General features: G+C 44.6%; 1 protein-coding gene across 3 annotated transcripts; it reads right to left on the bottom strand.

The window, feature by feature from the left end:
* Nucleotides 1-7,180: 7,180 nt before the first annotated feature.
* On the bottom strand, nucleotides 7,181-18,506 carry TMEM267 (transmembrane protein 267). Of its 3 annotated transcripts, none has more exons than XM_066378078.1 (4): nucleotides 18,232-18,506; nucleotides 11,166-11,556; nucleotides 7,605-9,059; nucleotides 7,181-7,231 (listed from the first exon to the last, which is right to left on the bottom strand). In XM_066378078.1, exons 2-3 carry the CDS (start codon nucleotides 11,478-11,480, stop codon nucleotides 8,724-8,726), a joined length of 651 nt encoding a protein of 216 aa, XP_066234175.1. In that variant the 5' UTR covers nucleotides 11,481-11,556; nucleotides 18,232-18,506; the 3' UTR covers nucleotides 7,181-7,231; nucleotides 7,605-8,723. The 3 variants fall into 3 exon arrangements, with proteins under 3 accessions (XP_066234175.1, XP_066234181.1, XP_066234188.1); XM_066378084.1 differs by lacking the exon at nucleotides 18,232-18,506 and adding an exon at nucleotides 17,849-17,959; XM_066378091.1 differs by lacking the exon at nucleotides 18,232-18,506 and adding an exon at nucleotides 17,421-17,822.
* Between the last annotated feature and the right edge of the window lie 164 nt (nucleotides 18,507-18,670).

Genomic DNA, 18,670 nt, shown 5'->3' with positions numbered 1-18,670 from the left:
GGGCAGGAGGAGCACATAGCCCTTGGCCCCACGTCACACTGTGAGAGCAGGGACAGGAGGACACAGAAAACCACACGGAAGGAGCCCTGCCCTGCAGATGGGACGGAGAGGTTTAAACGGGTGTCCAGACAGCACACCCTGAGGTGAGTCTTGAAGGAGAGTTAAGAGCTACCCAGGCATGTCGGTGGGGAAGGAAGAGCCTCCCAGAGGGGACAGCATGTGCACAGAGGCGAGCCCTGGCGTATTCGGGTCCAGGCGCTGCAGGTGGTCCCGCGCTCCATGAAGAAGCCAGACTGATCCAAAAAGGCTACAGCCAAGAGCAGAGGGACCCTGTCCCTGGTTTGATAGAGGCAGGTGTGATTTACTTCGATATTCTTTCTAGTATTTTATTCTCAGACTGTAAATTGCCAAATCCGAACGTCACTGGCACTGAGTACATGGCTTTTAGTTGCTGCTGCCTCCATCCTTCGATGGCGATGGAAGGCCACATGGCTGTGTGACCTTGGGTTCAGCTCCCAGTTACAGCGTCCAGAAAGAAAGGCTAACTGCATCGTGCTGGTGCCAGGCATACACTTAGCCTGTTCAGCCACAGTGCCCTCGGGATGGGTTCCCAGGTCGCTCACAGGTGGCTTCCAAGGGTGTCCAGGCCCCTGTTGTGTCAGCTCGCTGCCTTCAGCCCTCACCACTGTCCCGCCCCAAACACCCCCTTCCAGCAATGCCTGATTACCTGCAGTCCCATGAGGGATTTGCGAGTGCCTCCCTCCCCTCTGCGGGGTCTTCCCCTCCCTCACCTCCACTGCAGCCCTCCTGCTTTGCCCTTCTCCCCAGCGGGGCATCAAAGGCCCATGATCACCCCATTGCAGCACTTGCCACGCTGTACCATGGGTCCTGCGTCCTGCAATGCCCCAGAACCAGTCTAGGAGTCCTTTGAGGGACTGGGTCTTCCTCACCTTAGAACGTTCACCTTTACTACAAGGCCCGCGACATAGGAAGCCATTCACCATTTGTTCAGTGGCTGATCACACCCACGCTCCGTGACAGCATCAAGTACTGCCTTCATCTTCACCCGAAGGAACTAGGAATGTTTCCCTGGCCAAGACTTTTTCTAATGAATTTAAATCTTCATTTTTTTCTATGGAGATTAGAGAAAGGGTTTGTATAAAGATTCACTAATTCTGCATGAAGAAAATAGAAGGGAAATACCACCATAAGCATCCATGCTAAGTGAGGAAGAAGGACATTATCATTCCACGATTAAACTTAACTCAGGCAAGGTAAATTGGAGGTCATTTCCCCAGGATTCGAGGGACCCACCATTCCTGGGACACAAGCTGTGGATTACAGAAAGTTAGAGTGGGGAGGGGTCTTGGAAAGCACCTGACCCATTCCTCATCACCTCAGAAAGGAGAAGTGACTTGTCCAAAGACCCCTGGGCTAGATTCTGGTCCAGTGCTCAGGATTCTAGAGAGCAGTCTCGGATATGGGGGGTGGGAGAATAGGGGGGTTGGGGGGTGGGGGCCTGCCAGCTCATCTTAAATAAACAAAACCACCACCAACAAAACAAAATTAAAAATAAGGAGAAACAGGCCCTGGCCAGTTGGCTCAGTGGTAAAGCGTTGGCCTGGCATGCAGGAGTCCTGGGTTCGATTCCCAGCCAGGGCATACCAGAGAAGCACCCATCTGCTTCTCCACCCCTCCCCCTCTCCTTCCTCTCTGTCTCTCTCTTCCCCTCCTGCAGCCAAGGCTCCACTAGAGCAAGGATGGCCCGGGTGCTGAGGATGGCTCCATGGCCTCTGCCTCAGGTGCTAGAATGGCTCTGGTTGCAGCAGAGCGACGCCCCAAGATGAGCGGAGCATCGCCCCCTGGTGGGCATGCCGGGTGGATCCCGGTCAGGCGCATGTGGGAGTCTGTCTGACTGCCTCCCCATTTCCAGCTTCGGAAAAATACAAAAAAAAAAAAAATACAAAAAAATAAGGAGAAACAGAATAATGGCCCCTGAAGATCTCCACATCCTAATCTCTGAAACCTGTGAATGTTACTTTACGTAACAAAAGAGGCTTTGTAGATGTGATTAGGAACCTGGACATGAGGAGTTTATCCTGGGTTGTCCAGGCCAGCCCAAGATAATCCCACAGGTCCTTAAATCAGAGCACCTTCCCTAGCTGTGGGCAGACTATGGAAGGAGGATCAGAGAGATGCAATGTGAAAAGAAAATTGACCTGACCACTGCTGGCTTTGAAGACCGGAGGAGGGGTCCACCAGCCCAGGAATGCTGATGGCATCTAGAAGCTAAAAGAGGCAAGGAGCCACCCTGCTGCTGCCTGAGTTCAACTTAGTGAGACCTGTTGAATTTCAAACATAAAAACTGTAAGATAACACACTTCTCTTGTTTTAAACCACTGAGTTTATGGTACCTTGTTATAGTAAATGTATGGTAATACAGGACACACACACACACACACACACACACACACACACACACACACGGTATAACATCTAAGTGGGCCAAACAGCTGCCCCTCTCCCATACTTTCTTCTCACTCTTTTGTACTAATTTTAGCCTTTCAAAGATTCCCTGAGGCGATTTTAATCGCATTTCACTTGGATTGATACTCCCAAGATAGGAGCATGCAGCTTGCAGAGCAATTTGCTCTGGGTCTCACACCCTCCCAGGAGCCCTTCCCAGGGTTGGCCCTGGAGAATGCCACTCTTTGTGAGGCCAGATTGACCAAAAGCAGCCCTGTGCCAATCCGTTCAGAGTCCAGACAAACATCAGCATCTCCGCTGGCCAAAAACCCAGGCCCAACACTGAGAGGCTATTGTTACTGACTGGGCTCACAGCCCTGGAGGTCAAGGAAGAGGGAAGAGTAGTATTTACACATGGCTCTCCAAGAAGAGCGAGGCCTCCCAGCTTACAATGTGGTCCTTATAGCAGGTTTCTCCCGAATACTTGGAGACTCATTCAATGTTGATTTGACTTAATTAGAGCACCACCCACGTTCCCAGGTCAGTGGTTCCATCTAATCACATAGAGTGGAAGCAGGGGAGAAAGTCTTCCCTAAATATGCGGGTGATGATAAATGTGGGATAGTGTCACGTAACAGAGGGCAGGCCACACCCTGCGATTGTGCAAAGTTGCCGAGAGTAGCAAGCTATGACCACTGACATTCAAATACATTACACAGCCTGCCCTCTGTTACGTGACACTATCCCACATTTATCATCACCCGCATATTTAGGGAAGACTTTCTCCCCTGCTTCCACTCTATGTGATTAGATGGAACCACTGACCTGGGAACGTGGGTGGTGCTCTAATTAAGTCAAATCAACATTGAATGAGTAAGGGTGTGAGAATTCAGATGGGTGCTTTCTCTGAAAACACACAGGAGTCTAAGGAAGACTGGAGTATGTGTTCAGGTAACTATGAGGCGGATGGGATTGGACGGCTGCCTACACCTCGAGGGACAGTAATTAGTGCTGCTGGGTATGTAAACCCAACAAGTCCCTGTGAGGCCAATCAAAAGGGTAAAATGCTTCAGAAACCCTTTCATTATTATCATTCCTGGGAAGACAACATGTGCCTGGGGACACGAGTGTAGATGCCTCAGATTTATACCACGTGCAAAGTAACTGAGAGTGATTAATCCTTGTAGTACTCAGATCAGTGGAGCCTCCTAGCTCAGAGCTGGATCTAATGCGTGTCTAGGATTATTCCTAGAGTCTGGAAAAATAAAGTTAATAGTCAAAGTCCTGTGGGTCTAGTTGAGGTGGTGAATCCAACGTGGAAACAAAGAAGCATGTCAACAGCTTGCTGACCCACTGGGATGATCAGCACCGGAGTCCAGGTATGGGCCTTAGGGGACTGTGAGCGTCAGGTCCTCATGCTGGACAAGACCTGCTCCACAGCCTGAAAAGCGCAGTTAGGATAGAAAAATGGAAATTCCCATTTTACAAAAATGGAACCATATTGTTCCATGACTGGTTTTCACTTTTTAAATATTTCATACAGATAATTTTGCATATTCTTACATGGTTCTACTTCATCCATTAGTCTTTCTTCTTGGTACAATAATTTAGGGTGCTAATTCTCTGGTTAAATATATTTAGGTGCTTTTTTTTTTTTCATTTTAAGCAACCCACAAGAATCTCTATCCTTTGTATTTTGTACCTTTTTAGTTCTTTAGAATAAATTCCCAGAATTGAAATGTGGAATTTCTGGGTAAAATTACTTGTTATTTATTTATTGTATTTTTCTGAAGTTAGAAGTAGGGAGGCAGTCAGACAGACTCCCGCATGTGCCCGACCAGGATCCAACCTGGCATGCCCACCAGGGGACGATGCTCTGCCCATCTGGGCCATTGCTCTGTTGCAACCCGAGCCATTCTAACACCTGAGGCGGAGGCCACAGAGCCATCCTCAGCACCCGGGCCAACTTTGCTCCAATGGAGCTTTGGCTGCAGGAGGAGAAGAGAGAGATAGAGAGGAAGGAGAGGGGGAGGGGTGGAGAAGCAGATGGGCACTTCTCCTGTGTGCCCTGACCAGGAATCAAACCTAGCACTTCCACATACAGGGCTGATGCTCTACTGCTGAGCCAACCGGCCTTGGCCTACTTGTACTTTAAAATAAATGTTACCAAATCCTCTCTGGCAAGACAGTGTGAATGTGTTGTTCCACACCAAAAATGCCCACTCGCTCACACTTTCTGCCAACACCGAATGTTACCCACCTTTCTTAAATCTGTCAAACTGAGAATCAAAACAATTCACTGCTGTTTTATCTTACATTTTAATTAGACTATGTTTTGAGGCTTACATTTAAATAAAGGTTTATTTCTATAACATAACAATTACAATACTTATAATAATTTGCAATAATTAAAAATAAGTATTTCTTGATGTAACTGAGAGGCAACAAGTAAACTAGTAACAAAATAATACCCATAAATTTGGAACAAAACTAAATCAAAACCCATTTCTTACCACATGTACAGATTTCATTAGAATTAAATTCAGCATGTCTATTGTCACACGAAACAGACATTAAGTACACAGTGACCGTTAGCGAGGAGAAGGGGCTAACAGTTCTTCTCGGGCAATCCTAAGAGGAAGAATGTTCATCAACGTGGAATGGTTTACATACAAGCTATCCTGTATCAAGGCAAAATAATACTTAGGTTTCTCTGAGGTCCTGTGATAGTACAGGTTTGTGTCTGGTGAGTCACACAATGAGGTGAGGAAATTGATAATTAGGAAAAGAAATTCCTTAGGGGCTATAGCTTCATGATTTGAGTCTAGAGGAGAAACCATGGGAAAGCAAGCGGACACTGATCGGCACCTAGAGCAATGTTATCCATTGACGGGCAGCATACAGTCCACAGTCAGCACATCGGGGACACATCACATGACAGACATATTTTGCTGGGTGCGCTTGCCCACTAGAAAATTCCCACGGACTCATGTGTCTGCCCCTCCCGACTGTGTGTAATGACATCTAGGAGACAGCACAAAGCAACACGCACTGCAGCAGGAAAAGAAACGCAACTGCTTTCAACTTTCAACCCAGTGTAGTTCAAAGTAGTTCTGTGAATCATGGCTCTTGTGAACTTGGTGTCCCTTGTGTCATTGGTCGTAAGGAGAAAAATCCCAAGAGGAGAGGATCTCTTTCATCCTGAGAGCCCAGGTTTGTCACCACTGAGAATGGACTCAGGTGTCCTCCAGCTGGGGGCACAGCTGGTTGGGCCTGAGTCAGGGGGAGAGCCCGCCGGCCAGGAGCCTGAAACATGAGCGACAGGCAGCATTCTCTTTGTCAGAGCACACTGGCTCCCAGGGCAGGTATTACTAATGAGGGTCCCCGGCTCCAGGAGGCCTGTCATTTCTCCCTCCATCGCCTCGTTTGTGCTGGGGGATTTCCATCCCAGCTCTGCATTTCCTGCAACAGATCAATGGACCTGCGACTTCGCTTCCGTGGAGGCCATTCTCCTGCCCATCGCAGGGAACCAGTCTCCTGCCCCCTTGTGCTGAGGAAGGTCTCACTTACTCAGCTGCCTCTTGGGAGTAGCTCCGGACCTCCGGAGGGCTATATTTTCTGCAGCCAATTTGGTGATGCCTCTTTCATCCAAGATTAAGCTGTAAAAGACTTACCTGAGTTTAAGCCACAGAAAGGCAAAGAGCTGGCTCAGTGAAGAGGGAAAGAGGGGGAGGAGAGGAGAATGAAGTTAAGAAGCTGGATGGGTCTGGAGTAGTGGTTCCTGAAGTGTGATTCCAGAACAGCACCATCGACAGCAACTGGCAACTTGATGCAAACACAAATTCTGCTATGTCGAAACTCTGGGGATGGGTCTTGAGCAACCCTTTTTTTTAAGACTTCCGGGTAATTCTGATATCTGCTCATAGTTGTTGCTTCTTTTATAGGCCTCGACCTTGGCAAGCCCGGGGTTTTGAACCTGCAACCTCAGTGTTCCAAGTCAATGCTCTACCCATTGTGCCACCACAGGTCAGGCTAATATTTACTATTAAACAAACCAAACTGACAAAATAATTGCTCTCAAATGACAGTAATGGACTGAAAGATCTAATAGATTGCAACCAACTGGTTAACAACAAAAAGAAACTCAAGACCTTGACCCTTGATAACAGTTTATGGAACTGTTTAATTTCATAAGAAAAACCTGCTTGGGATAAGTAAGGCATTGTACCAGCTCTCTGAGAGTAAGGCACACAATGAGTAGCCTTAAAAACCACAAATGTGTAAGAAAAGACAACTACAGCAGATGGCATATATGCTACAAAACAAAAGCAGGTGTCTTTGGGGCACTGGCTTTTATATCAGAATAATATTAAACTGGGCAAAGGTAACATTTACAGCAACTAAATTCCTTCTCTAATAAATGCTAATCATTTTTTAATTTTTATTTGTATTATTTATTTATTTTTACAGGGACAGAGAGAGAGGGATAGATAGGGACAGACAGACAGTAACAGAGAGAGATGAGAAGCATCAACAGTTTTTCTTTGCAACACCTTAGTTGTTCATTGATTGCTTTCTCATATGTGCCTTGACAGTGGGGCTATAGCAGACCGAGTAACCCCTTGCTCGAGCCAGCGACCTTGGGTCCATGCTGGTGAGCTTTTTGCTCAAACCAGATGAGCCCGTGCTCAAGCTGGCAACCTCAGGGTCTCTAACCTGGGTCTTTCCACATCCCAGTCCGACTCTCTATCCACTGTGCCACCACCTGGTCAGGCAAAGCTAATCATTTTTTTTTTTTTTTTCTGAAGCTGGAAATGGGGAGAGACAGTCAGACAGACTCTGGCATGCGCCCGACCGGGATCCACCCGGCACGCCCACCATGGGGCGACGCTCTGCCCACCAGAGGGTGATGCTTTGCCCCTCTGGGGCGTCGCTCTGCCTGGGGCAGTGGCCAAGAAGCCATCCCCAGCGCCTGGGCCATCTTTGCTCCAATGGAGCCTTGGCTGCGGGAGGGGAAGAGAGAGACAGAGAGGAAGGGGGGGGTGGAGAAGCAAATGGGAGCTTCTCCTATGTGCCCTGGCCGGGAATCGAACCTGGGTCCCCCGCACGCCAGGCCGACACTCTACCACTGAGCCAACCGGCCAGGGCAAAGCTAATCATTTTTTAATAGAAGATCAACCTAAGAGGAAAAAAAAGAAAAAAGAAAATTTTCTAAAACAACTTCATTTTGAAAAAAGTGTTTTGTCTCTCAGTACCAGGAAGGGTTTTTTTTTAATGATATAACTGTAATAGTATAATATTTTAGAAGTGTATATAAACAAATTGACAACAACTAAACCAATTTTAACGAAACATTCAAAAGCTCACATTCAAAATGATAATACATACTGCTAAGTCCTTTTGTGTGTGTGAATTCAAGTTCTATGGTGATGAGCCAAACATCAGTATTTTGAGCATGTTAAGTTTTGACAAATATTTTGTTAAATTCATTTATGTTTTTCAAAAACAGTTAAAACCCTAATCCATGGGAATTTTTGGGCAAAGATCCTGAAAAAAATAATATTTCAGGAAGATGTTACATGGCTAACATATTACAATAATTTCTTCAAGTGGTTTCTGAAACAATAACTTAGATCTAATATCAGTTACTGTCTTTTATGAATATTGTGATAATTTCTCACAAGTGCCCGGAAGCTGACTCTCTCAGTAACCACCACCCACTAAAGCACTTGGCATATGAAACTTCAGTCCAGATCAACCTCTATGACAGGAAAGAAATGTTAGCGTTCATTATATATCTCATTTGTGATTGCATTTACTTTAGCCGTTTATTTCAATATCTCAGGAAAACAAGGATCTGAATATAATGCTAACTTTCCACAAACTAGTCACCCTAAAATTTGAACTGTTTTTCATTAGGAAATGGACTACCTTAAAACTATACTTCCAAAAAACTTAAGTGGATATTAATCTAATAGAGCTATTAAAGCCAGATAAACTGGAGAAACAATAAAAATATATCATGGCATAAATGGTACTTTAATACTGCACTAGAGTGTTAGTTATATAGAGAGAAGCAGAATTACAACAAATATGTCATTTTTAAAAATTGATACATGCCTCCTGAGCTAGAGGACTCAGGAATTACAATATTAATATAAGTACCTAATACGTTTTCTAAAATTCACTTTAATGTTGGCTACCTTTAATTATCATTGTCCAAAACGTTTGCCTCTCTAAGGCTGCTACCTGGTTACTCAGACATCGATATGAATCCCATGTTTTGAAGACATTACTTGTCCGGTCCCCGTTAAGTACATAAGCAATGAACAGGCGTGAGGTAAAGATGATGTGATTGTTACATAGAGCCAGAATGGCAAGGGAGCAGTTTTCCCAAATGGGCACATCCACAAGCCATGACGGATGCCATCTCGGATGTGGTGTGAGGTCCAGGATATAAACACCATCCAGGGAAGAAAGCACCAGGAGTCTTTGAGCTTGAAGAGATGCATAGCAGCCTTCAGGGTCAGAACCACTACGGGTATCACAGTAGAACAGTGAAGGAATGGTCTTCGTGGAAGAGTCAAAGCAGCCTGGGGGGGGGGGGGGCAGCAATACTTGTATCATTTCCTTTCTTGGCAAACAAAAGTTTATAGATGCTTTTTTTTTAATTTTAAAAAGATTTTATTAAAGGTCTTTATAGAGCAACATCCAGACTCAGAGAGATAGGAAGTGGGAAAGAAAGAGAGAGGGGAGACAAATGAGAAGCATCAATTTGTAGTTGCTTCACTTAGTTGTTCATGGATTATTTTCTCATACAAGCCTTGATCAGGGAGCTCAAGCCAAGCCAGTGACCCCTTGCTCAAGCCAGCGACCTTAGGAATCATGTCGATGATCCCATGCACAAGCTGGCAACCCCGCACTCAAGCCGGATGAGCCCGTGCTCAAGCCAGCAACCTTAGGGTTTAGAACCTGGGTCCTCAGTGTCCCAGGACGATGCTATATCCACTGTGCCACCGCTTGGTCAAGCTCATTTAATTCTTATAACAAACCCATGAGTCAGGGGTTGTTTTGCAAAGAGGAAACCGAGACTTAGGCTAAGTGACTTCCCCAGGTTGTACAATACAGTGGCAGAGCCAGGACTCATACTGGGTCTGCCTGACACTGCAGCTTCTACTCTTAACACTGCAGCTCCTATAGCCCCAACAGCTTTAAAATTTACAATAAAATAGGTAAGTCTAGCTTATACATTTAGGAACCACACTTTTCATCCTGCTACACAGCTTATCCCCATCTAACATGTATTGTTAACTATTTGTTAAGGTGTGTTATTTAACATGCTCATTTCACCCTCACAACAGCCCTCTCAGGCAATTAACATTACCATCCACATTTTACAGATGAGGAAACTGAGACTGAGAGAGGAAAAGCTAGCAGTACTCACTAGGATTCAAACTCAGGTCTTCTGATTGCAATCCTGTGCTGCCTCCACTTACAGCAAAAAGTTAAAATATGTCTTTAATCAGAAACTACTGATTCCACGCTGGGTAAGTGTCGACACAAGTAAGACATCCTTTGGCAAACACCTGCTATACTACTTGGCACACAATAGGAAGAAGAAGCAATCATTTCTCATTCATTCAACAGACATCTGCTGAACATGTGACTTGGTGAGCCAGGCACTGTACTAGGCCAGCGAGGAATGAAGCAAAGTCCTCGTTCTACGAGATTATATTTCTTTCCTTGAAGTGTTTGCACATCATAAACATGTAAAAGGTAGGCACTCTGCTGACACTCGGAAAATATTATCTGCACTGCCATTTGAAGTTTAGTTCATTTGCAAGGCTAACAGTCATTGTATAATTAAATCCCTGATGCCTCAATGAAATTCCTCAGTTTCTCTAGCAGGGACTGTGTCCTACTCAGCCCAATGAAATGAACATCTTTCACTCTAAGAGACACCTGGGTATGAATCTGTTCAAGTCATTCCCCAGGACTGGGATCATCTTGAAGCCATTCAACAGTTACGGGTCACGCAGGGGCTACATGCTAACCATAAAACATGAAGACTCTGGAGGAAATGGAAGTATAGCCCTGAAGAAAGAACCCTGACAGAAAGCACAGGGCAGTCCTGAGAGTGACCCCGCTACTCGTGTGTGTTGTAATCTGCTGTACTCAAAAAAGTTGGATGATTGGGCTTTCTTTTTCTTTTTTAGCGAGAGAGACAGAGACAGAGAGGACAGACAGACAGGAAGGGAGAGAGATGAGAAAGATCAATTCTTTGTTGCAGCACCTTAGTTGTTCATTGATTGTTTTCTCATATGTGCCTTGATCCAGGGGCTACAGCAGAGCAAGTGACCCCTTGCTCAAGCCAGGGACCTTCAACTTCAAGCCAGCAACTGTTGGGCTCAAGCCAGCGACCATGGTCTCATGTCTATGACCCCACACTCAAGCTGGTGAGCCGGTGCTCAAGCCGGATGAGCCCACACTTAAGCTGGCAACCTCAGGGTTTCAAACCTGGGTCCTCCGTGTCCTAGTCCAACACTCTACCCACTGCACCACCGCCTGCTCAGGCTGGGCTTTCTTATTATGTAGACTAAGGCTAATCTCCAGCTCTAACCAAAACGATGCTGTGAAGTTCAATATAATGGTGCTGACACAATTAAAGACCCCAAACCTTACACAGAGACGCTTCTTACCTGTAAAGACAGGGATCTAGCTAGAAGAAAGTGGTCTACATCAATAACAGAGGCTAAAAATCCAGCTAAGAAGACTTCTCTCAGGTCAGTCTTCTTCTTGACACCCATGACTATGGCCCAGGACCACATGCCGATCACGCTGTGTACCGCGTTGTCGGAGAGGGCGCGCAACCAGGCATGCTGCTGAATCATGGGGAGCTGCAGGAGGACCCTGTCAGCCACCAGGCAGAAAAGCCCCAGGCCAAGGCTGGCGAGAAGGGAGGCGGTACTGCAGGACTGGAGCAAAGCCTGGGCCTTCTCGGCCTCGGAGGCCATCACGCACAGCGGGTCACCATGTGCGCGGCACCATCAGGAAATGGGCAGCTTATCCTTGTCAACATTCCCAGACACCCTAAGAGAGGAAGCAGAGAAAAACGATGAACGAAGATCACGCTGCCATTTAATGTCTCAACGACACATTATCAGCGGAAATTTCAGATATGAAACCAACTGTAAAATCTGGTGTTTCTTTTTTTTAAACGGTTGTAATTTTATTGTTCCAAGCTTTATTGAGACATAATCAAGAGAGTAAGTACCCTGTGTAAGTTTAAGGTGTACAACGTGTCAATTTGATATGCATACATACTGTGGAGTGATGACCACAATAAGGTGAGTTAACACATCCATCACCTCACAGTGACCTTTTCTTGTGTTGAGAGCACTAAAGGTCCTTCCAAACAACTTTCAAGTATTAAAAAAAATAGTATGTATAATATACATGTGGCCCAAAGAGGGTAGCTTTGTAGGAGATAGGTTCGATGGAAATGTGTATCAAGGGAAATGTAAGAAAGCCCGCTGACTGTAACCAATTACTTTGAGGTCACTGATCTCTCAGTAATGTTTCCTACATGGTCGTGGGCATCCAGTGTCTCAGGACCCAGGCACCACTTTCCGTACCTCTTCTCAGAACAGGGAAAACTGCTCATCACAATATCCAAACTCCAGGGCAGACCAAGTAGGAGTCCCTGTCTTAGTAGTAGTAGTGATGAATTAGTAATGTCTAACTAGTAATTATTTGCCAGTAGTGAGTAAACTAGTGATGAAGGTGGGCCAGGCTGCGCCAATCACACTCCTTTCCAGAATTTTCCTAAGTGGAACTGGTGAGGAAAGTTCGTTTTCTTCTTGCAGAACATGGGCCCTGCTACACAAAATAGCCTAGGAAACAAAGAATCCTAAGGACATCAAGACCTCAGGCCCAACTCTGAGGTTCTCCGAGCTGCCCTTCACCCCTGCAGTGCGCCGTCACGTCTGTGAGCTGCCCCAGCAGTTCTCCAGTAAACCCCTTTTTCCTTTCTGTTTACTCTAACCAAAGAACTTCACTGATATATAATGGATATCAGAATTCTGTGCTGAGTGAGTGCTTAACAGTCATAGAATAGTGAAATCACTTGTCCAGTTCAAGTTACCCACATTGATACCTGAAGTTTTTGTTTTATACTGTTTTGATTCTGAGGTTAAAGAATAACGAAATGATGTATTATGAATGACTCAACTTCCATTTTGTAATAAAACTATACATAGCTCATTTTTCTAAAATTTATAGGGAAATGCAAAAGACTTAGAATAGGAAAACTTTGAAAAAGAGAAATTAAGTTGAAGGACTACACCATTTGATTTCAAGTCTTATGTGGTGTTGGTATAAAGATAAATCAACAGAACAGAATAGAGCAGTGATTTTCAACCTGTGTGCTGGCAGGTGCACGAATGTGATGTGAGCATTCTGAAACATGCAGTACCTGACTATATAGTCAGGAGCACTGACCTCTTTTCCCTTAGACTGTCAAATAAAAAAATGACAACAGCCAACACAACAATAGCCATCTGGGGTGAATGAATGAATCATTCAAAACTATACCTATTTTTTTTGTCAGATCAGCAAAATATATATTTGCTGGTGTACCACAGAATTTTAGTAATCAGTTTATGTGTGACATGAGATGAAAAAAGGTTGAAAATCACTGGAATAGAAATTGGGATCAGAAATAGATCCACATATACACGTCGTTTTTGACAAACACACAAAGACAAGTCTATAGATAAAAGATATTCAACAACGGTGCTGGAACAACTGCACATCCATATGCAATAGTAATGAACTGCAATCCATTCCTTACTCTATTTACAAAAATGAACTCAAAATGGATGATAAAACATAAAACTTCTGAAAGAAAACAAAGAATATTTTTCTGTCCTTGGGTTATGCAAAGAATTCTTAGATACAACATGAAAAGCTTGATATGTTTAAAAAAAAAACCAAACTAATAAATTGAATATCAAAATTAAGAACTTCTGCTCTTTGAAAGACAATGTTAAGTGAATGAAAAGACAATCCACAGACTGGGAAAAATATTTACATATCTTGTATTAGATGAAGGATTTGTATCCAGAATTTAAGAAAAAAAATCTCAAAACACAATAACAAAAACAGAGAAACCAACACAAAAATGGCAAAGGATATGAAAAGGTACTTCACAAAGATGATACACAAGTGGCCGATAAGCATATGAAATATGCTCAATGTCTATCATTAATTTTTAGGGAAATTCAAATTAAAACCAAAACAAAATACCAAAATTTCTATTAGAATATCTAAAATGAGACATATGGGAGTTGATGCTTCTTGCTCCTCCCCCTTCTCTCTCCCCCCTCCCCCTTCTCTAAAAATGAATAAATAAAATCTTAAAAAAAAAGAATATCTAAAATGAGACTGACCATACCAAATGTTAGCAAGGTGTGGAGCAATCAGAACTCTCATACCCTGCTGGTGGAGATGTGAAATGATACAACCACTTTCTAGTTTCTCAGAAATTTAATCATACTCCTACCATACAATTCAGCATTCCACTCCTAGGTATTTACCTAAGAGAGATGAAAGCACACATAGGCACAAAGACTGTACATGAATGTTCATAGCAGTTTTATCTACATTAGCTCCAAACTGGAAACAACCAGACTGAATAAACAAAATGTGGAATAGAGAGAAATAAGAAGAAAAGTGACACACACAAAAAGATGGATGAACCTCAAATTCATTCTAAGTTTAAAAAAAAGCCCATCCAGTAATAATAATAATAAAGAGTATATAGTCAAAACCCATAGAATTGTACAACACAAGAAATGAATCTTAAACTGTGGACTTTAGTCAGTGCTAATGAATCAGTATGGGTTGGTTAATTGTAACAAAGTTACCATGCTCAGGAAAATGTTAACAGGGAGAAAGGTGCAGAGGGAGAAGGAACACAGTTGACCCATGAGCACAGATTTGAACTGTGCAGGTCCACTTATACGTGGGGTTTTTTTTTTCAGTTGAGTATTGTAAATGTACTTTCTCTTCCTTATGATTTTCTTAGTAACATTTTTTCTCCAGCTTATTTTAAGGATACCGTATATAATGCATATAATGTACAAACTATATATTAGTCAACTAACTGTTCATGTCATTGCTAAGGCTTCTGGCCAACAGTAGGCTATGAGTAGTTAGATATGTTTTCGGGGAGTGAAAAGTTATACATGGATTCTACATTGCACAGGGGGTCAGCACCCCTAATCTCATGTTTTCAAGGGTCAGCTGGACATGGTAACAATCTGCTCAGTCTGTACAACTGGTCAAACGTTTCTAAAAATGCTGTAAAAAAGTAGATTGATTTAAAAAAAATAAATGAATTTAGTATGGAGAAATGTTATAATTGTTGTTTAAATAATGGTGATACTGTAGTTCATTATACTTATCCTCTACCTTTCTATATATTTGTAATTTTCATTTAGAAATATGTCTTTAAAAGTATATAGTATGGCCCTGGCCGGTTGGCTCAGTGGTAGAGTGTCGGCCTGGCGTTCAGAAATCCCGGGTTCGATTCCCAGCCAGGGCATACAGGAGAAGTGCCCATCTGCTTCTCCACCCCTGCCCCTCTCCTTCCTCTCTCTCTCTTCCCCTCCCGCAGCCAAGGCTCCATTGGAGCAAAGATGGCCCGGGCGCTGGGGATGGCTCCTTGGCCTCTGCCCTAGGCGCTAGAGTGGCTCTGGTCACAACAGAGCAACGCCCTGGAGGGGCAGAGCATCGCCCCGTGGTGGGCAGAGCCTCGCCCCCTGGTGGGCGTGCCGGGTGGATCCCGGTCGGGCGCATGCGGGAGTCTGTCTGACTGTCTCTCCCCATTTCTGGCTTCAGAAAAATACATGAAAAAAAAAAAGTATATAGTATGATTCAATTTATATAATATTCTAGGAAATACAAACTAATCTAAGTGAGAGAAAGCAGACCAATGGTTGCCTGGGAACAAGAGGGGCAGGCAAGATTAAAAAGGAGCTTAAGGAAACTTGGGGGCCAGATATGTTCATTATCGGGATTGTGGTGATAGTCTCACACATGTCAAAACTATTCAATTATGTATTTTAACAATGTACTTTATTACATGTCAATTATACTCCAGAAGAGATGAAAAAGTGAGAAAAATATACTTTATTGTCAGTAACAACAGCAGACTTTCATGTAAAAGAAGCAATCTGAAAACAAGAAAGAGATAATGGCGATGAAAAGCCTGATTGGCCATATAAAAGGTTAACAGAAGCAGTACATAGTAAAATGAATGCTTCAAAAGACACAAGTGAATATGTACATTTTCAAAGAATATTCCCAAAGCTTGAGGGGAAGAAAACAACAGAGTTGGTTATTTAAAAAAAATTTTTTTTTAAATAAAGAAAAAACATTTTAAGAGTATTCAAGTCTGGGGGGAAAAAAGATCATCTGCAAAAGAAAGAGAATGTAATTAACATCAACACTAAAATGCCAAATATATTGTGGGGGGTATAAAAGGATCACACAGCATAAAAGGATCATTACTGTAGGATTCATATGGGACCTATGTGACAATCATGAATTTTAAGAGTTTTTGCCTTTGAAGTGTAACACCTATGTGCAATGTGTAGGGAAAAAAAGAATTGAGAAGCAGTACTTCTAAATATCTAGGGGGATGGGAGATGAATAAAGAAAACTTGACCAATACAGCAAGACAGAAAAGGGAAAAAAAGCAGAGAGGAAAACTTTACCCCCACCAAAGAAAGCAATCAGGACCAAACACATCAAACACAAATATCACAATAAATGTGAATGTATTAAATTTCTCTATTAAGAGACAGACTGAGACAGAAGGAAAGTTCTATTTTAAGTCCCTAACTTTTGGGGTAAGTCCTTATGCAGCAATAGATAACTAAAAACAGTTTCTATTTTTAAAAAGGTCTATGCATGATCCCAGAAATGTGCAATTCTGACATCTATTCCTCTCCAGCTATTGGTGCAGATATTTGGATTCTCAGTATGAACTAGAGAAATTCAATAAATGTACTTCCTCTTATTTATTGTTTCCAGCTAGGACACCTAAGTGACCCGTTTTTATTCTTACTCTTTTCTTCCCTTTCCAATTCTTGCTCCTACCCCTACAAACTAAATGAACTTGAACTTGAGAACCTTTGAAACTGTAATAATGCCTCTGTTTATTTTACATACTCATTGTGGGGGGGGGGGCAGGTTCCTTAAGAGTAGTAATTATAATTTTCTTTTAAACCTGTCATGCATACAATCTGATGTGCTCAGGTGTTTAATAAATATTTCATTGTACTAATAAAAGGGATAAGCAGGTAAGCAGCCCTCAACCTATGAACTAAAGATATTACTTGGATGTGACTTCTCTGCCACAACAGCTGCTCCTCCTCGCCCCTTTTCTCCATGACTTGCAGGAGCCACTTTCTGCAATGGCTAAACTCTGCCACACCTCATCCCCACTACAGTAAAATGCCATCAACTATTGAGTCTTTACAGTATACAGTAATCTTCTCTTTCCTTAATTCCACAAACATAATTAGCCAGTTGCTTTAATTACACCTTATGTATTGTTTCTCAGTAATCTCTTAGACATTTGTCAAAACAAAGGAGAGCTAACAAATTTCCAACGTAAATGTCACCTTCTACTACTCTCTCCCTCTTTTCTACCCAATCACAAACATTTACCAAAACCCGAGGTAAAAGCACAATTTAAAATGGCCCTTATTATGCTTTACAAATAAGTCCCTTCACTGTGACGCTCAAATTTCTTTAATGCTACAATATCCAGACCAGATGCCAATTCTAATACAGCTAATCTGCAAAGAAAGGAAACAAATCTTGCTCACTTTGACGGAAACTTTTTATAGCCTAGTTCCTATGACCATTACGAATAAACATACAATTCTGCCTTTCCACTTGATGTCTCACATTTTAGCAAATTCCCAAAGTCATCCTTTCATCAGTTTGGTGCGATGCAATAATTTTTAGGATGTGGACTGATGGAGTGGGAAGCCGAGGCGGCTGCAGGGAAGGGACTAAGCACAGTCGTCGCACTCACGCCTCCGAGGACAGGGGCGCGTGTGGGCTCCGCAGCGGGTAACGATGGCCAAGGGCAGCTCTGCTAGACCCCCGGCTCCCTCCCCCCGCCAGCCAGGGAAACGCCCTGAGCGCGAAGCTTAGGCGAAGGCTGAGGGCTGGCGGGACTAAGAAGGAGCGACAAAGCTGGAGGGCGCTGCCGGGCTCCGCTCAGGTCCCGGGGCCCCGGGGGTGCCGGCCCGCGGGCCAAAGCACACCCCGCTCGCCCTCAGGTCCCGCGCGCCTGCAGCACCTGCAGCCCCTCCCCATCTGGAACCTGGGCCTCCTACACTGCAGGAGCTAGTGGCCCCTGTCTCCGGCTGCGGCCCCTTGCTGCAGCGCAGCTCAGCCCCGCCCACCCTGGGCTTTCGCAGACGGAGCCCCGTCCGTCCCTCCCGCGCCGGTCGGCACCATCGAGACGCCGGCGCTGGCCAGAGCGGCTCCAGCCTGCCAGGCCTGCCGAGAGGACGAAGGGGTACTGGTGCCGACGGGAACCAGCTCTATGGTGGAAGGATTGGGCTAGCCCGAGTTCTTCCCAGTTTTGTCGCCCACCAAAAGACCTTTGGGAAAATGGGGTGAGAAGTAAAAAAAAAAAAAAAAAAAAAAAAAATGCCCTGTCGGTTCCTCCTGTCAAACCTGGGTTCGTTCTCGGTTTAACCGGCGCCGTGCCGCAGACCCAAGTGGCGGCCGAAGAGCCGGGGCCGCAGAATGAACCTCACGGAACGCGGGCCGCGCAGGCCGGGCGCCCAGACGCTGGAGCCATCGGCAGCGTGGGCCCCGACTTGCTTGGATGGGCCCTGGAGAGGCCGCGCGACCAAGCCGACTGCACTCCTGCACTCCGCGGGGCGCCCCACCGCCCCCTGGGGGATGCCTGAGGGACTTCCTCCGCCCCACGTGGCGGGCGCGGGCTTGCGCTTGGGCCGCGACTCCGGAGTCGAAAACGTCACTGTTCAAAGTACAGCTTGACCCTCATATACCGGGCCGACGAGATGCGGCTTGTGGACCGGGGCTGTGGCCAGTGCCTCCAAGGGGTCGGTGCTCTTAGCGGGACATTTGCTCTAGGAAGCGCTGGCCC

The sequence above is a fragment of the Saccopteryx leptura genome, chromosome 1 (assembly GCF_036850995.1).
Source record: "Saccopteryx leptura isolate mSacLep1 chromosome 1, mSacLep1_pri_phased_curated, whole genome shotgun sequence".
Taxonomy (NCBI): domain Eukaryota; kingdom Metazoa; phylum Chordata; class Mammalia; order Chiroptera; family Emballonuridae; genus Saccopteryx; species Saccopteryx leptura.
The sequence above is the reverse complement of the archived record's forward strand: the minus strand, read 5'-3'. Positions and strand labels throughout refer to the sequence as shown.